We start from the raw sequence: 23,049 nt of genomic DNA on the forward strand, positions 1-23,049 counted from the left end.
ATGAATTAAGGAACACAAAAATTTGTTTGAAATTTGATGAGTTGACGTTTATTTATGCCTGCTATTTTTTTTTTTGTATCGTAGCACCAAATTTCGAACTCGAATTGTAAAGTTCGCCAACCATGGTATGTCAAATGTGTTCATTCGCTAATATCTCACTTCGAACGCTCGATCCGCCAACCATAATAGGGGTAATAACTTGTATAATGAATTCATGATATTTTATGATTAGGATCGACGTAACGCAGCAGTTAGCCCTAAGTGTCGTGTCCATAGTCCCCTAGAACTACTATTGGTCGGGTGTATTTACCTGATTTGGAGATTCTTTCGTTCTGAGATTTCACAAAGTTTTATTGATAACTTCAAATATTATTTTGAAAAAATCTAACTAGATGTTCCGATTCGCTACAAACAAAAATTAACAATATTCACATATTCTTTCTAATCACGCTTAACGCATGTCTAGTTATCAAATAAAGCTTTCCTTTGATTCGATAACCTTTTGCAGTGTTCTTAGAACCAATTTTACTAAATTGTTTTTCTCTTGGGCAGTAATAAGTGACCATTCCTCCAATAACCCAGCTTTTCGTTTTCTTAACTTAAGCTCTAAAATAACACCGAGATGGTCAATAGGGTAAGGGCCCAAGAATAGAGGAAGAGGTGGAGTTTCTCTGACTTTCAAGAAATTGCATTGTAGCAAGGACAAAACAGTAAACTCCTCCTCCATATTATTTAACTGCCGTTACTGCACCCAGCGCCCAAAAAAAACCTTTCATTAAATCTTCTGATTCTCAGAATTCTTAGAAGATTTTATTTATTCTATCCTATTTTATTGAAAAATATAGCAATAGGATATTTTAAAAACTATTTAATAAAACCAACAAAAATAACTAATATTTCGTCGTTCCGCCCTTTTCTTCCTGACCTTTGGCATCAAATTGAACAACTTTTTTAAATATATTTTTTTTCCAATTTGTTGCCAACAGTTCTCAATTCAATTCAGATTCAGACTGTTTCAATTGTTAAGCAAATGAAGAAGTCCCATGAAAAAGTTATGATTTTGAACCTAAGCATAAAGAACTCATCAATTTTTCAAAGGAATTCATTATATTAAGTTTAAGTGTACCGTTTTGGCTCGGTGGCATGCAATTAGTTATCTTTGTTAGGAAAAGTTATGTTTTATTGAATGTAAAAAAGGTTTTACAAAGTTATTTTTATGTTATTAGAAGAAAAATATATCTGAGTAGCTAAATGGTTGGCGGCTTGGTTTCGAGTGAAGAGGCAGTTAGATACAAAAAAACCATTGTGAAGTTGGCGATCCTTGGAAAAAGTATTTAGCTGTATTCATCGCTCCGCAGTTCATAGGTTCGTTCAACACTCCTCCTCGATGAACCATCATAATAAGAAAAGGTTTAACTGTTTGCAAAAACCTAATTGCTTTACAGGCCTCAGCAGTATTGCAGATAAACTTCATTATTGTGACATAGACCTCGAAAATTGCGCTCTCTCGTTTCAATATGCTTAGATCTTCGACTCAGTCGTTCGGTGTTAACGAATGATATGTAGCTTTGATTATACACATTCAATAGTATGGCTTCATGTTGAGTTTTACCAAATTCCTTCAGTAGACGTCGCAGCCATACAACCTCTTGACAAGCTTCGCTGTGTGCCACATACTCGTTCATACTTCTGTACAACTTTATTTAATGCTTTCTGTAAAAGGGTTCCTTGTCAATTTGGAAAAGATATACCTAATATTTTTTTACAATACAAAATACAAAGCGTGATGGACTGTAGCTTGCCTGAGGTGTGTTTTTAAGACATTAATTTTGTAAGGACTTTTTGTACTATGAACTTAAAGTAGAGATTTGCGAAGTAAAGTTCTGAATTTGAAATTCATGACGCTTGAAAAACTAACTGGTTATCTTCGTTAAAATTTACGTGCAAAGAATGAAGTTGACTGCAAAAAAAAAATGAAGCATCAAATTTTTGGACAAGAATTTGGTTTAATTTGCATAATTTCCATTGTGACTAAATTTCGCTAAATGTAACTAAATGATTCAAATAAAGATTTCATAATTTTTTCTGAATTTTATGTTTTTTTTTTTAAATAGATTTTAAAAAATCACCCTTAATATACGGTAGAATATTTGAACGCTTTCTTAATGAACTTTTGTTTTGTTAAGAGCTATCGCTTTCTAAAGACGGATTTATGTTCTTACTTACACTACTCGCAGAAGACAAAATGCTGTTCCGATTATCATGAAGTTATCAGCAGCATTGAATTCTTTGGCAACAGGAGGTTACTAAAATCGGTGGTGATAAGAACGCTGGAATGCACAGCAAACCATGTCAAAAATACTTGCCGAAGTTTTGACTTCAATCTAAAGAGTCATGTGCCCGCTGAAGATGAGTTTTGAAATGAATGAGGAAGAGAAACGAAAGTCCAAACGCTATTTTTGCCAAAAATTACGAGTTCCCGGTGTAATTTTTGTTGAGTGATTACTTTCGAATGCGAAGTTCCACTTAGTCGGCGTTGTTTTAAGACATATATGGTCATCGTTTCCGTACAAATTAAACATGGACAAATTATGCGAGAATCACTATTTTCAAAAAGAAATTCTCTCGCAAATACAAAATGTTCCACCTTTAAGCATGACATTTAACATTTCCATGAGAATTTACTTTTATTAGGAAACAAAATATCTGTCCTTTCGTTTTCAAATTTTCTAAAACTGTCTGAAAAGAAACAAAGACTTTTAAAAATGGAATAACACGTTTATTTATTTGAAAAACAAAACAAACAAAAATATGACTTATGAAATACGGTACAACATTTTTCGCTGCATACGATGTTGAATTTCCTCTCGGCGGATCATGGTATTGATGACCTTCATTACTGCACGTTCCTCGTACTTCTGACGTACAAAGTCCTGAAAAGAAGAAACAATAAAACATTTTCATTAGCATTCAATTTCCTAGGAAGTTTTTTTGTCTTGTTTGACTCTTTCCTACCTGAACAATACTCAGTTGAGAGACTTGAGTTCCAATAGCAAAACGCTTCTTCAATTGTTTCTCAATGCGATTTAGAGTTTCCTGGTCCTCCTCTGTGGTGAAACCTTCGGCTCCTGATAGACTTCCTGTCATGGCGGCATCAAGTGTAGAAACTTGGAACAACCGTAGTGCTTCATTAACATGAGCATCGGAAACGAAAGGCTGTAGCTGCATTTTAGCCAGTGACTCGGAAATCCTAATAATGGCCTCCAGTTGACGCACGGTAATGGGAATACTCATTCGTTTGTCAGCAGACTTTTCCTGCGCCCCAGCACCACTTCGCATCAGCACGTAACGACTCTTTAACTTCTCCCCAGCCGCTTCACTCAGCCTCGGTCCACAGTGGGTGCGACAATAGTGGATGTACTTTTTGAACACCGACAGAGGGATTTCCCCCTCGATGTCGGCACCTCCCTTATTCGAGGCGAGATGGACGTTTATGATGTGCTTAGCCATGGTTATGTCTCGAGCTTCGTCGTGGATATCTTTGACAATGAAGATCATATCGAAACGCGACAAAATAGTTGGCATGAAATCGATGTTCTCCTCGCCTTTGGTATCATCCCAGCGTCCGAATATAGAGTTGGCAGCGGCCAACACCGAACAACGAGAGTTCAGGGTTGTGGTGATGCCGGCTTTGGCCAGCGAGATTGTCTGTTGCTCCATTGCTTCGTGAATTGCAACTCTGTCGTCTTCTCTCATCTTATCGAATTCATCAATGCAAACAACACCACCATCAGCCAAGACCATTGCTCCTCCTTCCATAACAAAGTTGCGCTAAAAAACGTTTACATATTCAGTGAGTTATAAGGGTATAGATTTTCTGAGGCATTACTTACCGTTGCAGGATCTCTCATTACGGAAGCAGTCAGACCCGCGGCACTCGAACCTTTACCCGAGGTGTATACCCCTATGGGCGAGACCTTCTCGACGAATTTGAGAAGCTGTGACTTGGCTGTACCAGGATCTCCAAGCAGCAGAACGTTGATGTCTCCTCTCCTATTCAGACCGTCTGGTAGCCGTTTGCGAGCTCCTCCAAAGAGGAGACAAGTTATTGCCTTCTTGATTTCATCCGACCCAAAGATACTCGGGGCCAGAGATTTCGACAGACGCTCGTAGATGTCATCGCTGGCAGCCATTCGCCTGAACTGATCCTCTTCGTCAGAGGTAATGTTGCTGTACCGGGAGATTGCACCCACGCCCTGAGTGTCGACCGTGATGCCAACCACACGCATGTAAGGTTGTCGCACTCCAATCACAGCCTTTTCCCGACCGTCCTGTCTGCTTGGCTTGCCGACTTTGCGAATTGAATAGATTCCTTGAATGAGCACCCTGTTGCCCGGGACAACTCTTTCGCACAGAGAACGGTCACAGAACATCTGCAAATGACGCGGGATCTCTCCCTGGGGAACAAAATCGGGCAACTCTTGTAGCTTCAAGATTTGGAAGTCAACGCATTTGCACTTATCGGGCATGATGAAAAACGGATCCAGGGGACATCTCGGCCTGCCGGCCTGTTCGGTGTTGCATTTTCGCGGCATTGCGTATCCCTCCAAGCCGGGATTCACTTTTAAGTTTGGAATTACGTTGCCACACGATCGGCACTGGATAGACATGCTTGTGGCCTTGGCTTTGATTCCCGACGCAGATATGATTATTCCGCCGATCTTGATCAATCTGGAAACACAGTCCGATTTAAGTTCTCGTATGTTGGTGGGATTTGCTGTCGACGAGAGCAAAATTTGGATATCATGGACGTGCTCTTCATGCTCAGGACGGGGAGCAGTAATCTCATCGGCGACTTCTCTAGCCGCTTCTTCGAATATTTGCAAGTGCTCTGTGGGTTGTTTGTATAGTTTATCAGCTAGAGTTTCATCAAACCCAGCCAAATCATCGATTTCAACCTCGAGGAAGTAACGTCCATTCAAGTAGTTTCGTTTTAGTGTATCTCTACGGGATGGTTATTGTTTGGAATGAAGTGTTGGGTCAAGTTTAAGGAATCTTATTGTAAATGCTTACCTGTATTTGTAAAAGAAATTTTCCTCATTGAATGTGCGAATGAAATCTTTGTACTTTTTCTTCAGGGATTGCAAATTAATTTGATTTCCATCTTGTGGCTCGCCACCGAAATTGTCGGAGAAAAAGACTCCAGCCTCATCGAAGCCTTCCATTGTTTACAAGTAAATGTATAAGAAAAGTAATAAAATATTAGATAAAGTCCAATGCTTATTAGTTTATTAATTATTTATATTTTTAAACTTTATTTGAGGGCAAATCTTATTGAATGAGAACAAACAACTTTGCAAGAATTGAAATGAACCGTGAGCATTTCCCGCCAAAACAATTCAATTTTGACAGATGCTTGTTTCACATTTTATCGAAACTTTTTTATCGATAAATGTTGCACAAATCTTTCAATAGGGTGACCAGTTATTAATTGTTTAAGCAGAGTGCCTACCGGGGGATTTTTGATTTAAATGTTCATATAAGGGCTTAATTACAGTAACACTCTCTTTCAGGAATTTAGACTTTATGTAAATAAATAAAACTGTAGAAGATATGTTTGATGTTTTATTTTTACATGTGAGTACTGCGATTGTACTCTGTGAAGATTTTGATCAGAGATCTCCGATTTTCATGAAACAATCATTCCTGTGTGCGAGTCATTTCAGGAATGAAGGGGACCTACAATTTATATGCCAAATCTGAACTGCTAATTTGAGAACGCACTTTCCATGACAAGAAATACTCTTGGAGGATTTTTCAATTCCAAGCACAGCCAGGAAATTAACCCAAGACATCTAGCATAACAGGAAATTAACCCAAGACATCTAGCATGACAGTCAGATCAGAAACATATTTTTTTATAGCTCAGATAACTGAATTTTGATCTTTAAAAGAAAAACGCATCATGTGAGCTTTGGAAAATAATGTATTGCATTCTAAAAATCTAAACGTTTTAATGATCGATTTACTCATTAAAAAAGTTAGTAAAATATTTAAAATTAGGGTTTTCCAATAATGGTGGGTAGATGATGAAAATGTCAATCGTGGAATTTGCTGTGTGGCACGTAGCGCCATCCTATTGGAACCACATGTCATCTAGGTCCATATGATTCAATTTAGGCCACAAGAAATGAGTTATCATCGTGCCCGCCTCACTAACGTTTTCAAAAAAGTACGTACCAATTACGCCACCGCGCCGGTCCAATGTTAGATTTCTGACCGTATATGGTATTGTCCATATACGGTAATTTTACTTGTTAACACAGCCTTTCATTCAAAAATGATCCTAAAGATGGTTTTTCGTCCAAAATTGAAACACTCATTTTGATAATAAGCTTATATCTTTTAAACGTTATATTCAATCGTGTAACTTGCCATGATGATTTGGCATAAACAACTGAATAATAAACAAAATTTTGGCAGATGTCACCAACACAAAATGGTCGCCAAGGGGCACCAAAATTAAAAACCCGCGCACTAAGTTAAAAACCCTTTACCTTCATAATTATCAAAACAATGTTCTTGCAGCAGAGTTAGCTGTTTTCGATACTACCAGAGACATTTAACTCCTTCTGTAAATGATTTTATGTCACGAATTACTTTTCGCATCCTTTGGTGGTGGCGCTACAGTCCGGGCGGACCTGGGCCTCAACCAATAAGCGTCTACAATCAGCTCGGTCCCTAGCTAGCTGTCTCCAGTTTCGCACGCCGAGTTTGTTGAGGTCTTCACCCACCTGAGTGCGCCACCTGAGTAGCGGGCTTCCTCTACTGCGCCGTCCCTCAGGATTAGATTCGAAGACCTTCCGGGCTGGAGCGTTTATGTCCATTCGCTCTACATAACCCAGGCATCTAATGGACTTTAATTCTGCTAACTGTACAGCCCGTACAGTTCTTCGTTTTATCTTCTCCTCTACTCTCCATCAGCGCCATAAATCAGAACCGGGATGATAATGTGTCTTATAGATGGTGATTTAAGATGCTCGAGAGAGGACTTTACTTCTCAATTGCCTTCTAAGTCCAAAGAAGCAGCGATTTGCAAGAGTTATTCATCGTTTGATTTCAGCGCTGGTGTCGTTGTCTGTTTTAATAGTGGTGCCTAGGTAGACATAGTCCTTAACTACATCGAATTTATAACTGTCCATGGTGACGTTTTGTCCAAGGAGTCATTGTTCAGTGTCCTTTTTTGATGACAGCATATACTTGGTCTTGCCCTCATTGACCACTAAACCCATCTTCTTCGCTTCCGTCGCAATGCTCAAAAACGTTCCACTGACATCACGCTTTGATCTTCCAATTATGTCAATATCATCTGCGTATTTGAGTAATTGGATGGACCTTTGGAAGATTGTGCCTCTAGTGTTGACCGTTGAGTTTTGCACAATTCTTTCCAGAACTATGTTGAAGAAGTCGCTTGACAGTGCATCGCCTTGTCTAAACCTTTTTTGACATCAAATGCATCGGTAAGATCTTTTCCGACCTTGATAGAGCAGCGTGCATTCTCCATCGTCATTCTCCACAAATGGATAAGTTTGACAGGGATGCCAAAACTACTGCTCTGTATAGCTTTTCCCTATAGATGCAGTCATACGCGGCTTAAAAATCGATAAGGAGATGGTGGGTATCGATTTGAAGTTCCTGGGTTTTTTTCCAAGATCTGCCGTAGTGTGAATATTTGGTCGATAGTGGACTTTCCTGGTCTGAAGCCACACTGATAAGGACCTATAGGTTGTTGACGATGGGCTTTAGACGTTCACATATTGCGGCAGGGAAGATTTTATAGGGAATGTTAAGTAGACTGATTCCTCTATAGTTGGTGCAGTTTAGAGGGTCTCCTTTTTTCAGGATCGGGCAAACAATACTGAGGTTCCATTCATCGGGCATGCTTTCTTCCGACCATATCTTATAGATAAGTTGGTGCATGCTCCTAACCAACTTATCTCCAGCTGCTTTAAAGAGCTCGGCATTCAAACGAACGACGAATGACAAAATGTGAGTTTATATACGTTTGAAGACATATTTCCACACAAATTCTTAACAAAACGATAGCAATATAGACTTTATTGAATAGAAATATTACTTTATGAACGTACATAGCCTTTAAAAGCCTTGTATACGCTGTAGTCAAAATCTATCAAATCTATACCAATTCTTAAAATATGTTCTTAATGTTCACAACTTAATTATTAATGAATATAATATTTAAAGTAAATTCAAGCTTAGCAAAAATATAAATAGTAAAACTATAACCTAACAGACAACTTTAACAAGTTATTGTCCGTACCAATTTTAAACACCAGTATAATCTTGTTTTTATAACCACTTTTTTAAGAAAATAAAATGTGGACTGTAGACCAAAAGTTTGAGTCCAACGTCCCACTGACTTCATTCATGCACAGGCGTTTGATTTTGTGATTTAAATATTGAGTTTTTACCTAAATAATGTTACTTTTTGGATTTTTCATAATTTCATAAAATTCATAATTGAGGCAACCACTGCTTTGCAGTTGAAGATATCGAAGTGGCGCACTCAAATCCGACTCCTTGAGGAAAAACCACGCTCAGGACTGTTAATAACAACAAGCAAACGAAACAGGTGGTAAACAGCACCGAAAATCCGACACATGACAAGCCGCTTTCCTTTACAACGGTCAAACGAATACTACGAGATACTAGTTTACTTGAACTTGAAGCTAATTCTTCGACCACAAAAAAGGTGAAACAGATAAAGTGGGCAAAAAAGCATAGAGGCTTCGTTGAAGAGTGTTATGAAAGAATAAATCTAAGTACAAAACGGAGGGTTTTTGTTCGAAGCAGCGCCGAACAAAAGCTGCTTCCAGACTGAATGGTTCCTACCGACAAGCATGAAGGTGGTCTGGGTATATTTCTTTTTAAGAAGAGTGGGAGATTTGACAAGTTTTATCGGAGAAGTCAACAAGAAGGTATAGCAAAAAGATATTGGAAGAAAACGCTGTGATCTCTGGATTAAGATTGATAGACGAAGCATTGGTATTTCAAGAGAACAATTAAGACCTTCAACATACATCCATACTTTGCCGGGTTAAGCTCAAAGACCGAAGACGGAGAAATCTTATAATGACATGGCCGCAAGTTACCGAATATTAGCCCTACAGTTATAGTGGGAGGAATTGGATATCTGCATTGTGGAGTAAATTACAGGATTGCTGGAACAATTAAAAAACTTAAATCTACAACGTCCGGATTGCAAAAAAAGAGCCTTTTTTATAATAAGCACACACTCAAGGGGATATTACTACCCTTATCATGCAGACAAAGTGTGATCACTAGGAAAATGACAGAGGGTTTGAAAGGAAGTGTCGGTGCTGGGAAAAACAGAGTGTGGTAAGGCATTCCACATTCGCGTAGTACGGCTAAATAACGAACCTCTGTATTTGACAGCACGGCCGAAGTTGGACTCGAGGGTATACTGATGAGCATTCTTAGAAGTTCGAGTATTACAGTCAGATTAGAGGCGGATAAAAACTTCTTGCATCACCTTAAAAAACCCAATCATGATGCTGCATTTTTGGCGACATCGCGTATGTGATCGTACGACAAAAGGTGGTTGGTGATACACAGGGTTCAGTCTCCTCGATGCAAGTGCCATCTATGGATAATGGCAAGGAAAGGGGGGTATATCTCGCTTTAAGGGGGTATTCTGGTCTAGAGACATGAATTTTAGGTAATTTTTGAAGTGCTGTAGAAAAAAGCAAGCAACAATTTTACCATCAATTTTTGTATACATTATTTATTTACATTAGAAGCATAAAAAAAAAAATAAAAAAGTAAAAAAAAATTAAAATTCCGTTAGTTATCAGCTGATGGAGTGTTGCGTCTCAAAAATTTGGTGCGTGACCATACCCACGATTTTAACTCTCCTAGAAATCTGAAATCAAAAACTAAAAAAGATTATTAATCTACAATAATGTCGCAATGTCTGGAACTACGGGAAAGTTAAAAAAAAATTTTTTTACAAAATGGCGACTGTCTAAAGAAAAATAAAAAAAATTACCATTTTTTTGAACATTCTTCGATTTGTTAAAAATAGTAAAAATGAAAATTGGGGGATGGCCGTAGTTCCGGACGTAGACAAGTCGCTAAAGAAGACTCTCTTAAAATTTCAAGTAAATCGGTTCGGCAGAACCTGAGAAATCGTGGGTATCAGATTCAAAAAGACAGTTCTGAGAAAAACGCGTTTAAAGTACCCATTATGTCTTTTGTTCTATTAGTTGCAGCCCAACCGATTTGGATAGCTGATCAGCAAAATACTTATTTCTCCGAACATAATTTGAATTTGGGGAAATCCTCTCGTAGACATATTCTTAAATAGTTAAACTATGAAAATATGAAGAGAAAAAAAAATCGATTTTTTTAATTCATAGACCAGAATACCCCCTTAACGATACAAGACACTATTGGGTTTTCAAAGCTTTAAATTCCACGCGGTTTTTTATTCCCCATTGTACAATGCTGCTTATGTCGGAATTTAATGAGCTTATCATATTTTGTCGTTGCAGTTCCACATCCGAAGAAGAGGGATGTGAGTCTGAAAATGTGTATGAAAAGCTAAGAGTACTATCGTCAACGAAACAATGTATTGGATTAGATGTTGCAGACAGGAGATCATTAATAAAAATAAAATCATTAATAAAGGTAGAATTTCTTCTTAAAATAAGAGTGTTGTAACTTTTGGCCTGTTAGTGTGTTTGTTTTTTCGATTTTAAAAAGGTCTTTGGCCCATTAAAATAAGGCATCCAAAGAAGTCAACCTTGGAAGTTCTAAACATCGTGTTAAGTCTCTTAAATCTATTTACTTTTAAACAATATCTGAGTGCTGGGGCCTGATTATAGGGTTAGCGGCGAATCGTTTTGCTAGCGAGTTTGCCATTTTTCAATTATTGCATACGGTTTCTTCGTTTTGTATTCGACCTATTAACGAATTCGAAGGCGAATTTAAAATATCTGTTGGCAAGTTGAAATCCGACAGTTTTTTTGGAGGATTCACAGGCAAAAGTGTTTATTATTATTCACTGTTCGATTTCGTGTATTCTTTCTTGATTGAATTTACATAAAAATGTGAGTTTGCCTTATTTTAATTTTCTTATAATTTATCCCCAATACAATTTTTAAATTCATTAATTCTCCTGGACACCCGTAATCCGTAATGAATATTCCTTTCAGAATAAATATGCATCATAATAGATTCTATTTTTTAAATTTAATATTGTTTATTGAATAATCACCGCAAATTTCACAAATTCAATCGAATCAAAATTTGTGGAAAGCTGTCAAATCACTGGAATATAGGAAGAACTATTTTCGCTTCGCCGCGAATTCATTAATAAGGAAACACGATGCGAGGAGTCGAATTTGAAAGGTCAAATTGAAAACGATCCGCCGAGAGACTCATAATCAGGGCTATCGTGAATCGCATTTCTCGAGAAATTTTTCCCAAATTCGAAAAATAGCTATCGTAAACTAATTTTGAAATTAGGGAAAAATTCCGCGAGAAATATTTACCTATCGTGAACTATTTTTTTTATGGTAAATTTCCTTTGTCGACAAAATATTCCGTTGCAATTTTGCAAGGGAATCCGGAAAGTTCTGCTGAGGCTGAGTTGTTAAGTGCCGTCTACGCAGCCTAATACTCCAGGTATTTTATGTTTCCCGTAAAAATTCATACTGATTTTTCTTCTTCAGTCGTCGGTGTTTTAATCCATACCGGGCACATTTCACTCTCAAAAAAACACAAGTAAACTGAAAGGACTTCGGAAAATGAAGATTGAGCCAACCCAACTTCATGATCCTTATCCACTCCTGGGCCCTTATTATTAATTACGAAACGAACGGCAGAAAAAACGAAACTCGAAGAAACGAAAGTCATGGTGAAGAGCGATTATAAGATACGAAAATAGAAAGCAAAAAAAGTTGCCAGCAAAAACGAAAAATGATAATTTTTTAAAGGAGCAACTAACTTCACTCCTATTAACAAATGTCAAAATATAAATAAAGTCGAGGAAGAAGCAAAGATGAATCCCAAACTAACGAAGAAGAGGAAATGCACCCAATGAGCCTTCCAAGTTCTTATCAGTCAAAGCCTTCCAAAGAATTTTGGATTTGGCTTTGGCTTGGCTCGTCGGCAAGTAATTTTTTGCTATGTTTGGATTGGTTTCCATAAAAGCTAAAAGCAAATCCAACTGCTTAGCATTAGTTGTGGCTCAACTTTCCATTACCGCAGCACGAATTTCGACTCACGGTTTTTTTTATTCGATAGATATAGCAATTTTAGAGCGAGGAAACATTTATTTCTATTTTTAATTAATTTTTAAAGTTCACTTTTTTCCATACAAAACACTCAAAAATGGTTGATTTTGACATTTCTTCCCTGTTTTTTGTTCAGTGTTGCCATACTTGTTTTTTTTTCTTGGTAATTTCTTTTATTTTAGTGCTCAAATGGAAAAGTACTTTGTATAGTGACCCCAAGCAGGGGGGTTGCAGGGGGGCAGCATGCCTCCCCTTACATACCTAGCTGTTAGTACGCCGTGCTATCAATTAAAAAAAACTTGTTTTAGGCTCAAAAAATGCAATACAAAAAAAAGTAGGGTTAAGTCCGAAAAAGAAAATATTTTTTTTTATGACTTAAAGTTGTTTCCTCGCCCTAATATTTAAAACATGTTCTATTGAGACCCCTACCTAACTATAAAAAAATTAGAAGGAAATTTGTGCTGCGGTAATGGAAAGTCGCCCCTTAGTTGTAGGCCTAGAAGGTAAGAAATAACTTATTTGTATGTTTTTGACAATTTTATTTATTATTTACTTGCATTTTTTTGCGCACTTAACAAAACAAAAACCAACCAAACAAAAAAATAAATGACATTTGACATCTACCCCCAAAACAAAAGCTGAACGAGAGCTGAAGGCACTCGTAAATAAAAATACGAGTATCGTCATTTTTACGATTCTCGTTTTTCTTAATCGCAATTTGACGATTTAGTGTCACTACAGTCGTTTTTTCTAATCGCAATTTAACGAATAAGCGTTATTTTGAACGAGTTTCGTTTTTCATAATAGCCCCCCTGTCTGATAGCCTCCTTCGACAAAGTAGCGCATGAGGCAAAAAATCAGACAGTTTTTCGACCAAATATTTGAACAACGGCTTACTAACTCTATAATAATTGTGAAATCTGTGGATAAAGGATACTCATAACAAATGTGATGATTCAAACAAATAGGTTTTTCAAAATACAGTGCTTGTGGAAGCTCCAAAGGATTAGAGTGGTCTCTCAAATTGCGTCGTATAGGCACTCGGCTCATTTCGCCTTCTTGACTCTTCTTCCTCTAATAACAACAAAACTGATATTCTTTGCGTTTTTATAAATGTTTAACAAATTTAATTATTTTGTATCAAAGCTAACTTCTTTGCTTTTTCTTGAAAATGAAATGTCAAACTGTTCGAACATTATTTTCAAATATTTTTTTTCTCGTTTCATATTGTTAAAACTTATTCCCAGGAAAAAGCATTCCGCCAGGAATTCCTAATAGGAGGAATGTGTTCTCGAGAAGAGAAAAATTCCGTGAGAGAAATATTTCCAAAGGAATTGCCGATAAGGCTGAATAAGGCCCCTGTGGGCTTTCAACTTTCCACCTTTGAAATGGTTGATCGCATGAAAAAGTTTTTGACAGTAGTTAATAACATCTTCGGAGCTGTACCCGTGAAAAATCGTTTTAAGCAAACTGTGACAAGATTTTTTGAAGCTTTACCATTGTGTTCTTAGCGAAAACAAGTTATAAGCATAGTGAAATCTAGAAAACAACAAAAAAGCCTTATTATTATTGTTGCGTACGAACTACAGTTTATTCTTTATTTGTTTATTAAATGTAATTTTTTGTTTCTCATTCATTGATATAATATAAAATATCTAATACAAAGCATCATTTTCTTAGCAAACATTCATTGTCACCCTGATGTTTTAATTATCTTATTATCTCCCATTGTTATGAAAATTAAAATTACATTTCAAAGTTTAAAAACTATCATAGATCTTTTCTCTTGATTTATTTCTTTCTTTTTGTATGTTTTTTTTGTTTATTTTTTGAGATAATTAGGTCCTTTATAAATGGAGAAAACAAACAATATAGTTTTATTTTACATAGTTTGCACAGAGTAATATTGGAACACATACTAATATTTCTAAAATAAAAAAAGTAAAGTCTTGTTTGATATAAATGGATAATGTGTTATTTAGATGTAGCTGAATTTCGTTTGTTTAAGTTGTTGTTGTGTTTTTCTTGAAAACGACACGACGGAAGTAGCCAGCGGATGTTCTTTGTTTATTTTTTAAATGTTCAGTTTGTTTTGTTTTAAAACAATATAATCATAAATTGGCAAATAATTTGTTTTGTTTTTATTATTGAAGACCGCTGACGCTGCTGGTTGGTAATATATTTCAATTTCGCTGCAAACTGCAATTTGTATTTGTTTTTATTTATTTAATTTTATTTTTAGTTTTGAATTGGTACATTTTTAGCGCATTCGGTATGTATTGTTTTCATGCACATCTGACAGTTCACCCTTGAAATTAACATCTATAGTAAAATCTAAATCACGGTTGTTTCTCTCGTTGGGCTTCATTTTGAATGTTCCATGGATTTCTTCGCCCTTCTTAACTGTCAAATAGTCATCGAGGTAGAAAACGGTTTGTTTCCAGTGTGTGTATGTTGCTTCGGGGGATGTACTGAATCCCAGGCGCTTGTGGCATTTTGTAAACTCAATATTGAAATACGTAACTAATGCCTGTACGAAGTCATTGCGTTTGATAATTAGATTAAAGGGCGAAGAGAACTCAAGATCTGTCTTCTTTACTGTGTATAGATCGACTTCCTTAACCATATAAGATGTAGACACTACTTGTTTGGGATCAACAACATCAACAAGTGGTTCGGTGACTGCAACTTTTCGAATGCAACTCATATCGAAACCGTAGACATCGTCCCACCAGTTGATCTTCTCATCTTTGTACTGACGGTCTTCGATGGCGGTAATGTAAAGTGTACCGCGGTCGGGAAACATCATACCGTCAAATTTCAACCATTTGTCGCGCGCGTACAGTACTGTGTCCAACATGGACTCATAAAACAGACAATAACTGAAAAAGAAAAAAAATAATATGTGAAAAACCGGGTAGTAAGTTATTATAGTTAGGATCAGGATTTTTATATAAAAACGCCTTTCTACGAATGAAATGCTAAGATTCTTCGACTGGGTAAGGTGTAAGGAGTTTAAACACTGTATTCCCACCCAGGAACTTCAAATCGATACCCACCATCTTTATCGATTTTAAAGCCGCGTATGACAGCATCTATAGGTAAGAGCTCTACAGAGCAATGTCTAGTTTTGGCATCCCTGTCAAACTTATCCGTTTGTGCAGAATAACGTTGAAGAATGCACGCTGCTTTATCAAGGTCGGAAAAGATCTCACCGATGCATTTTATGTCAAAAAAGATTTTGGATAAGGCGATGCACTGTCACTTCTTTAATATCGATCTGGAAAGAACTGTGCAAAATTCTACCGTCAACACTAGAGGCACAATCTTCTAAAGGTCCATCCAATACCCGGATACGCAGATGATATTGACATAGTTGGAAGATCAAAGCGTGATGTCAGTGGAGCGTTTTTGAGCATTGCGACGGAAGCGAAGAAAATGGATTTAGTGGTCAATGAGGGCAAGCCCAAGTATATGCTGTCATCCAAAAAGGACACTGAACAACGACTCCTTGGACAAAACGTCACCATGGACAGCTATAACTTTGAGGTACTTAAGGACTTTGTCTAATTAGACACCACTATTAACACAGACAACGACAACGACTTGGACTTAGAAGGCAATTGAGAAGTAAAGTCCTCTCTCGAGCATCTAAAATCACAATCTATAAGACACTCATCATCCCGGTTCTCATTTATGGGGCTGACGCCTTGACCCTGTCAAAGAGAGATGAGAGCGTCTTAGGATGCTTCGAGTGAAAAATTCTTCGGGTCATTTTTGGTCCCATACACATAGATGTTGAATGGAGGAGAAGATACAGTCGTGGTCATACAATTAAGCCACAAAATGAATGTACCCTATTCTCTTCAATAAAGCTTTTCTGTATCACTTTGTGTCTGTTTTTTTTAACGGTTAACAACTTACATTATCTCAATATAAGAACCGTATGTCACCTAAGGTTAAAAGATGCTTTGCTTTCCAACAAAGCGCTTAATACTCAATGTGAAGGAAAAATTATTGTCAAATGCTTCAAAAAGTACAAAAATGTTATGAAAGTACGCAAATTACTAGGTTTTGAGGTAGAGGTAGAGTTAGGAACGCCGATCAATATTTTAAAAAACAATAAACCTTTGAGAAACTACATCGAAAAAAGCCACGAAAAACGACTCCGGCTGAGGACAAAACATTATTAGGCTTTCTAAAGTGGACTCATTTTTAACATCCGTTCAATTAAAAGCCCAAATGGAGGAGAACTATGATGTTCAATTATCAGCAAGAACCATACGAAGACGACTTCAAGAAAATAATTTGAATGGACGAATCGCCAGACGTAAGCCCAACCTGTCAAAAAAAAAATATTGCTCGAAGAATGAGGTTTGCTAAAGAACACCATCATAAAAGTTCAAATTTTTGGAATTTGGTCGTGTGGAGCGAAGAATCCAAGTTCAACATTTTTGGCAGTGACGAAGACAGTATGTGACGCGACCTCCATTGAAAGAGGTGAACCCGAAATACACAAAAAAAACTGTAAGTCATGGAGGGTTTTCCGTGATGGTTTGGGGATGGAAATATGACAGGAGAAATGTACAAGGACATTTTGGATAGTCATTTAAATATGGATTATGGTGACAATTTAGTGTTGGCTTGGACATTTCAACAGGACAACGACCAGAAGTATTGCTCTCGGGTCGTTAAATCTTGGTTTGAATCAAATTCAACCTAAGACTTGGACATGCCTGCTCAAAGCAAGGATCTGAATCCCATAGAAAATCTATGGGGTATCATAAAAAGCCAGTTGCGGCTTAGAAAAGGCTTCTCTTTGGAACATTTTTAAAGAAGAGTGGTGAAAAATAACTCCTGTCCAGTGTTCATTGCTTGTAGGTACAATGCAAAACAAATGCGCACAAGTAATAAAACAGAAAGGATATTCAACTAAATACAAAATGCACAATAGGTACAAGAGTTGCCCTCAATAGGGTTACGTATTTATAAACTTACTTCATTGCAGATGACTTAATTATATGTGCACTTATACGTTACACTTACTGTAATAAGTTTTTCAAAGATATTTCTTAAAAATAAAATATCATCCTAACTTCTAGTTAAGTTTCTTCATTTTCAATCTTTTGCTAGTTAGCAGAATAAAGGTTAACGGACATCAACTCTCTAGCTAGGAAGGTCTTCAAATCCAACCCCGAGGGACGTCGCAGTAGAGGAAGACCGCGACTCAGGTGGCTCACTCAGGAGGGTGAAGACCTCAACCAACTAGGCGCATTTATGAATATATTGCCAGTCATTAAGAAGTTTCCGTTCTTTTAGATATTTCTTAAGCTGACAATTATTCAGTGTTTTCATGACCACGGAAAGAAGGGATGTAAGTGCAATTTTACGATTATTAGTTGGTGAGGAGGGTTTGCCTTTTTTAGGGACAGGCTGTACAAATGCAGTTTTCCATCTACTCGGAAAGAGACCCTTAGAATATGACAGATGGAAAAGCATACTGATTTCTCCAGCGTTGAAGAACACCTCTTCAGAACAATAGGGAGAATACTACCCGGGTCAGCTGATTTGTGAAAGTCAAGATTTGTAAGTACTCTAGTAACTGAAGGAGTGCGAAAGAAGATTCGTCCCATAGAATAGTTTACGCTTTCAAGTACAAGCGGAGTCATGTCACTCACTGGCAGCGTCAAATTAACAGCAAACTGTGCTGCAAGCAAATTAGCTTTACTAATCGAGCTTACATAGGGTGTGTCATTAGAAATGAGTTTAGGAATCACGAAGACATAGTGTTACGCACATTCTTTACAAATAACCAGACATTTTTACTACCATTGGGACATTGTAGTATTTTTTGCCGTGATTTCTGGTCATACAAAAATGTAATCCGTCGTATATGCCCCTTACAGGTCTTTCTAGCTTGTTTGAACTTATTTTATTTCAATTTCGAAAACGCATACACATTAAGATAAAATATCTTATAAGCTAGTGATAAGTGTAGTATTAAACAAAAATATGGAACTATATACAAAAGGTACTACATTGCAGAGGGCTTCTTACAAAAGTATTACATTTTATTTTGAAACAATAGTTTTTAATCGTTATAAAATAGTAAACAAATTTATATACATATATATTTACAAATTTGAGTTAAATGATTCATTTGTTGTTCATTTCATTTCAACTAATTAGATATATGTACAAAATTACGATCTTGACAAGTAATTTTTGATTTTGAGTTATGCCTTGACAGCATCACGTATCTCCCTTATTGATCTTGGCAAGGCATTCCAAAGCCGAATGCTATTAACATAAAATTGACGTTCAGAAGTAAGAGAAGAGTAACTGGGCTGATAAGTTGTAATGATCTGACAAATGAGTTTCGTCGTATTCTGTCGAAGAGATAGCGAGGTGTCTGTGAAAGAAGGATATCAGAAAGCAAGGACAATGTCCGAAAATTGAGCATGTTTTCAAATGACATGTTTAGAATATGGTTTGAAATTTCTGAGATGTGATCATATCTTCGAAGTCCAAAAATATAGCGGACAATATTGTTGAATGCGACTGTAAGTTTTCGTTTACTTTGGTAACTAAAAGAAGAAAAAAGTCGCGTTTTTATGGGAGTATACTGTTGGGCCGCAAACAATGGACGCAGGGCTCCATAAGTCTTACCAACTATGGTGTAATATGTATTATTCCTTAATTTTTAGGCGTCTCAAAAAATTCTATCGGGGTATGGTTCATGACAATACGAGGAAAGTAAGACAGATCAAGAGGTATTCGGGAAATAACTATACATTTAGTCTTTAAAGGATTTAGTTGAAGCCTATTTGCTGTTGACCAATTCTGAATCCTTTCAAGATCCTCATATAAGCATTCAATGTAGTTTTCAATTAAACCGAGGGGACAATTTAAGTAAAGCTAATGTACATTTAAAACAACAATGGACCAAGGATGGAGCCTTGTGGAACACCATTTAAATTCGGTAGGAAATTTGATAGCGACCCATTTATTTCCACAGCTTGTGATCTACCTGTAAAGTATAAAAAAATTAAGTTTGCTGCCAAAGAAGAAAAATTAAATTAGTTAATAAGTTTACTGCGTAATAATGTGCGGTCAACTGAATCGAAAGCTTTCGAAAAATCTAAGAGGACTAAAAATGACACATGATGTTTATCCATTGACATCCTCAAGTCTTCAATAACATTGATTAGGGCAGTGATACAACTATGTTTCTTCCGGACACCAGATTGCATAGGAGTAATTAGATTGTTGGCATTTAGAAAATTATTTAATTGTTTTTGAATGAGTCTTTCAAAGTCTTTAGACAGAAGGGCAAAATAGCAATTGACCTGAACTCTATCCCTTTGGAATTTTTTGGTATAGGTAAGATTTTCGCTAGCTTCCATTACAAAGGATAGTGACCAGACATGATGATGAAGTTAAAAATATGGTAGAATAATAGGCAGTAAAATTTTGAGAAATGATGGATGTATATCGTCAATGCCAACAGCTTTTGGTTTAATTAAGAGAATTGATTCAACAACATCGGCAGAGTCGACGGAGGAAAAACCGAAACCAGAGATGGTAATTGGTCTTATAGACGCAGGCCAAGCAATTTCATGGTTTTGAGAATTTCAAGAACTTTCTCAGTTGGGTTGGCTTTGTGGCTCCCGAAACTTACATTTTTGATCCTAATAAAGAGTTTATTACAGCTCGAATAAAACCATGAGTTTTCTTTGGGTTTGATAGATTTTACCTTATTCGGGATAAAATTTCTCAGTCCACAAAGAATTAAGAGTGTTATCAAATCTGCACTGGAATCCACGTCACTATCGAGGAAGCATAGTGACCAGTTAAAGTTCCTCAAGAATTCATTGATACCGTCCCAGTTGGCTTTTTCATATTGCCAAACGGTTCTCGGAGGGGTTTTAACCTAAACTGGCGTTTTTTGGCATGAGAAATTTTCAGATATGCCACAATGGTCTGATGTGCCTAGAGGCGATAATACGCTGACAGTGTATGCAACGTCAGGAATCCGAGTTGGCTTGTCAACTAACTGTGTAGATGTTTTAACTCAGCAAAAATCAATTTAGACCACAAAAAATAATCTCAAGGATGAAAACACAGAGTCTCCAAGAGCTAATTTTTAAGTTTCTCTAAGATCTACCACATCTCTAACAACTTTTAACATTCCTTCCCAAAAATGGCGAGATGAGAAACTTTGGAAACAAACCATTACAGAAGATTGGTGATGGTTACGTTTAACCCCCTTTGAATAACAGTTTTAAGTTGATAAGATAACGTCGCATTAATTGTACTGTTTTATTTGTTATAAACTTATGCAACTGTAAAAATCTTTTATTATTACAGTAAAAGCCTTTTCACTCCACGATAACTTTTTAGAGCCCATTTATTAACAAATGACCTGTATAGAGCGTCAATATGTGAAGACACTCCCTAACTAGATTCTCTGGAGATTATATTTCTCTTCACAAAAGTTTTTAGTCGTGTTCGTTCCTGTAATACTTTCACTTTCTATCGCGATTAAAGACTTATCAACCTGGCAGAGAACCTGATTTATTATTGCGGTTCCTAGTGTTTTTTAAAACAAGAAAAATCTAAGAAAACAGAAGCAAAACTAAACCAACGTTGGCACTTATTCATTGCTTACTATTCAAAGAGTTAGAAAAATAAGAAAACAATTTTATATGAAATGGATGTCTTGAGCAACAAGTTCTTGAAGTTTTATTTATGGCACGACTAGGCCTTCAAGTAAAACTCCATTTTTCTTTTAAATGTGTTTTAGGATAGATACGATGCTAGTTATACATTTATTATAATAGGTTAATACCATTAGAAGCTTGCTTGATACCATAAAGATCATAATGTTTTTAAAATAGTATAATAAAAAGTTATAAACTTACCCCATCCACTCGGAGATAATGATGTCAACTTTTTCAATGCCATCGGGCAGTTCGATTTCTTCGATTTTGCCCTTAACCACTTTGACCACATCTGTAAGATTATTGTCAATCACAACTTGACGAGCATACTCCACGATATTCGAGCAATCAACAGCAATCACTTTAGCAGCTCCAGCTTTCGCGGCAAACATCGACAAGATGCCAGTTCCACAGCCAACATCAAGCACCACCTGCGCATCGCGTGTAATTCGAGGTTGGAATCGATTAGACACACAATTTGAAAAAAAAAAAAAACCAAACCGAACTTACCTTTCCACGGAACAAATGCTTATTGTGGTACATGGCATTGCGATAGGTTATGGTCCGCACCTCATCCTTGAGCATCTCCTCGTGAATACCGAAATGGGCATAGGAATCGAAGTAATAGTCCCGTGATGTCATTTCGTCGGCACTCGCTGTCGTCGTTGTGGCATTGATCTTCTTCACCGGAGTGCTATTGTTTTCCATTGCAATATCTTCTGACTGGAATAGGAAAGGATAACGCGTGTTAAGGAATAAAGAAGAAAAAAGTTCTAATAGGAAAAGCGATTGTGTTGCTATTGGCCAAGCTATAGTGCTTCGGCGGCGCGGCGATGCGGCTAAACAGATGCCGGCAAACTCAATTGTTAAAAAGAACCATTGAGGTACTTTTAAAAAGAACTCATTCACGTGTTTTACAGAAGGACGAACATTTTGCGCCACTTTGTGTTAATCTCTTTAATTTTGCATTTCAAGAAAAAAAAAATTATAATCAAACGACGCTGCTTCTGCTTCTATCGGAATTCACGAGGCGAGGCGTTTCGTTTTCGTTTAATTTGTGCAAACTTACCATTTTCTTTATTTTGGGAGGTTCGCTTAGGTTCCGCTGAGTTTTCAGTTTGGAATTTTGTTTAAAGGATCTTCCTAAGAATAAGCTACGCAAATTTGGCTACAATCCTGAACTTAAGAATTTCTAATGTAAAAGGAAATGTGTAGTTTTGCGAAAATAAAAAAATATCTCCGGGAAATTTTTGCAAATGAAATTTATTTTAACCGCACACGCACGATTTGACGGTCTTCTTGTCACGGTTGATCATCAGAGAAAGAAAGAGACAGAACAGAATGTAGAAGGCAGAAAGAGAAGGGAATTGAAAACACACGCACACTTGCAAACAATCAATATGGCGGTTTTAGAGTAATTTCTGTAGTAGAATGTTTGTAGTAGATTTCGTAGCATTTGTAGGGTTTAAGTAAGCCTTAGGTTGCGGTTGCATTTGACTTATATTAAGTCGTAGTTCAATTAGTAGAAAGCCACTTTTTGAATAATTACAGTTTTGCACGAGGAAATAAATAATTAAATGTTTATGATGCTTTTGGGTTTCGAATATTAAATAGAGTTTCTGAGACTGATAAGTGTGGAGAGTATACCTTCGTAGGCCAGCAAGGTAGTTCAGTGCTTGACTACTGTCAAATAAAGGGAAATTGGATTCCTATAATTTCAGATTTCATATTCAAAAGTGTCCCGTTTTCTGATCACTTGCCATTAGTAGTTGAATTCCGAAATAACTTAATAGAACAAGACAATATAACGGTTTTAAAGCTACCACTAAAATTATATTGAAAAAAAGACAGAGCGCACGAGTATCGATGCGACCTGGAACGGAATCTTCCAACAGCAACCACAATCATAATAGGCGACATTGAAAAAATTATATAAAAGTTTCATGCCCAGAATCGAGAAAATACCAGGGAAAAATTCTTAAAAG

The 23,049-nt window shown here is 36.7% G+C and overlaps 2 protein-coding genes across 2 annotated transcripts; both read right to left on the bottom strand.

Annotated features, from left to right (window-relative positions):
* Positions 1-2,757: 2,757 nt before the first annotated feature.
* Positions 2,758-5,390, bottom strand: LOC129941802 (DNA replication licensing factor Mcm5). Its single transcript, XM_056050531.1, has 4 exons — positions 5,074-5,390; positions 3,894-5,004; positions 3,016-3,831; positions 2,758-2,933 (listed from the first exon to the last, which is right to left on the bottom strand). The coding sequence occupies exons 1-4, from the start codon at positions 5,223-5,225 to the stop codon at positions 2,817-2,819; spliced, it is 2,196 nt and encodes a 731-aa protein (XP_055906506.1). The 5' UTR covers positions 5,226-5,390; the 3' UTR covers positions 2,758-2,816.
* Positions 5,391-13,183: 7,793 nt separating this feature from the next.
* On the bottom strand, positions 13,184-22,396 carry LOC129940571 (protein arginine N-methyltransferase 1-A). The gene is made up of 4 exons (XM_056048949.1): positions 22,134-22,396; positions 21,575-21,787; positions 21,266-21,495; positions 13,184-15,223 (listed from the first exon to the last, which is right to left on the bottom strand). The coding sequence occupies exons 1-4, from the start codon at positions 22,134-22,136 to the stop codon at positions 14,602-14,604; spliced, it is 1,068 nt and encodes a 355-aa protein (XP_055904924.1). The 5' UTR covers positions 22,137-22,396; the 3' UTR covers positions 13,184-14,601.
* Positions 22,397-23,049: the final 653 nt, after the last annotated feature.

Source organism: Eupeodes corollae, chromosome 1, assembly GCF_945859685.1.
Source record: "Eupeodes corollae chromosome 1, idEupCoro1.1, whole genome shotgun sequence".
NCBI lineage: Eukaryota > Metazoa > Arthropoda > Insecta > Diptera > Syrphidae > Eupeodes > Eupeodes corollae.

Coding starts and splice junctions, on each gene's coding strand:
- LOC129941802 (XM_056050531.1), bottom strand. CDS start 5,225: ATGGAAGGCTTCGATGAGGCTGGAGTCTTTTTCTCCGACAATTTCGGT. Junction 3,832..3,893: donor TAATGAGAGATCCTGCAACG/GTAAGTAATGCC, acceptor AACGTTTTTTAG/CGCAACTTTGTTATGGAAGG. Junction 2,934..3,015: donor CTCAACTGAGTATTGTTCAG/GTAGGAAAGAGT, acceptor TCTTCTTTTCAG/GACTTTGTACGTCAGAAGTA.
- LOC129940571 (XM_056048949.1), bottom strand. Junction 21,496..21,574: donor AGCATTTGTTCCGTGGAAAG/GTAAGTTCGGTT, acceptor CGCGATGCGCAG/GTGGTGCTTGATGTTGGCTG. Junction 15,224..21,265: donor ATTATCTCCGAGTGGATGGG/GTAAGTTTATAA, acceptor TTTCTTTTTCAG/TTATTGTCTGTTTTATGAGT.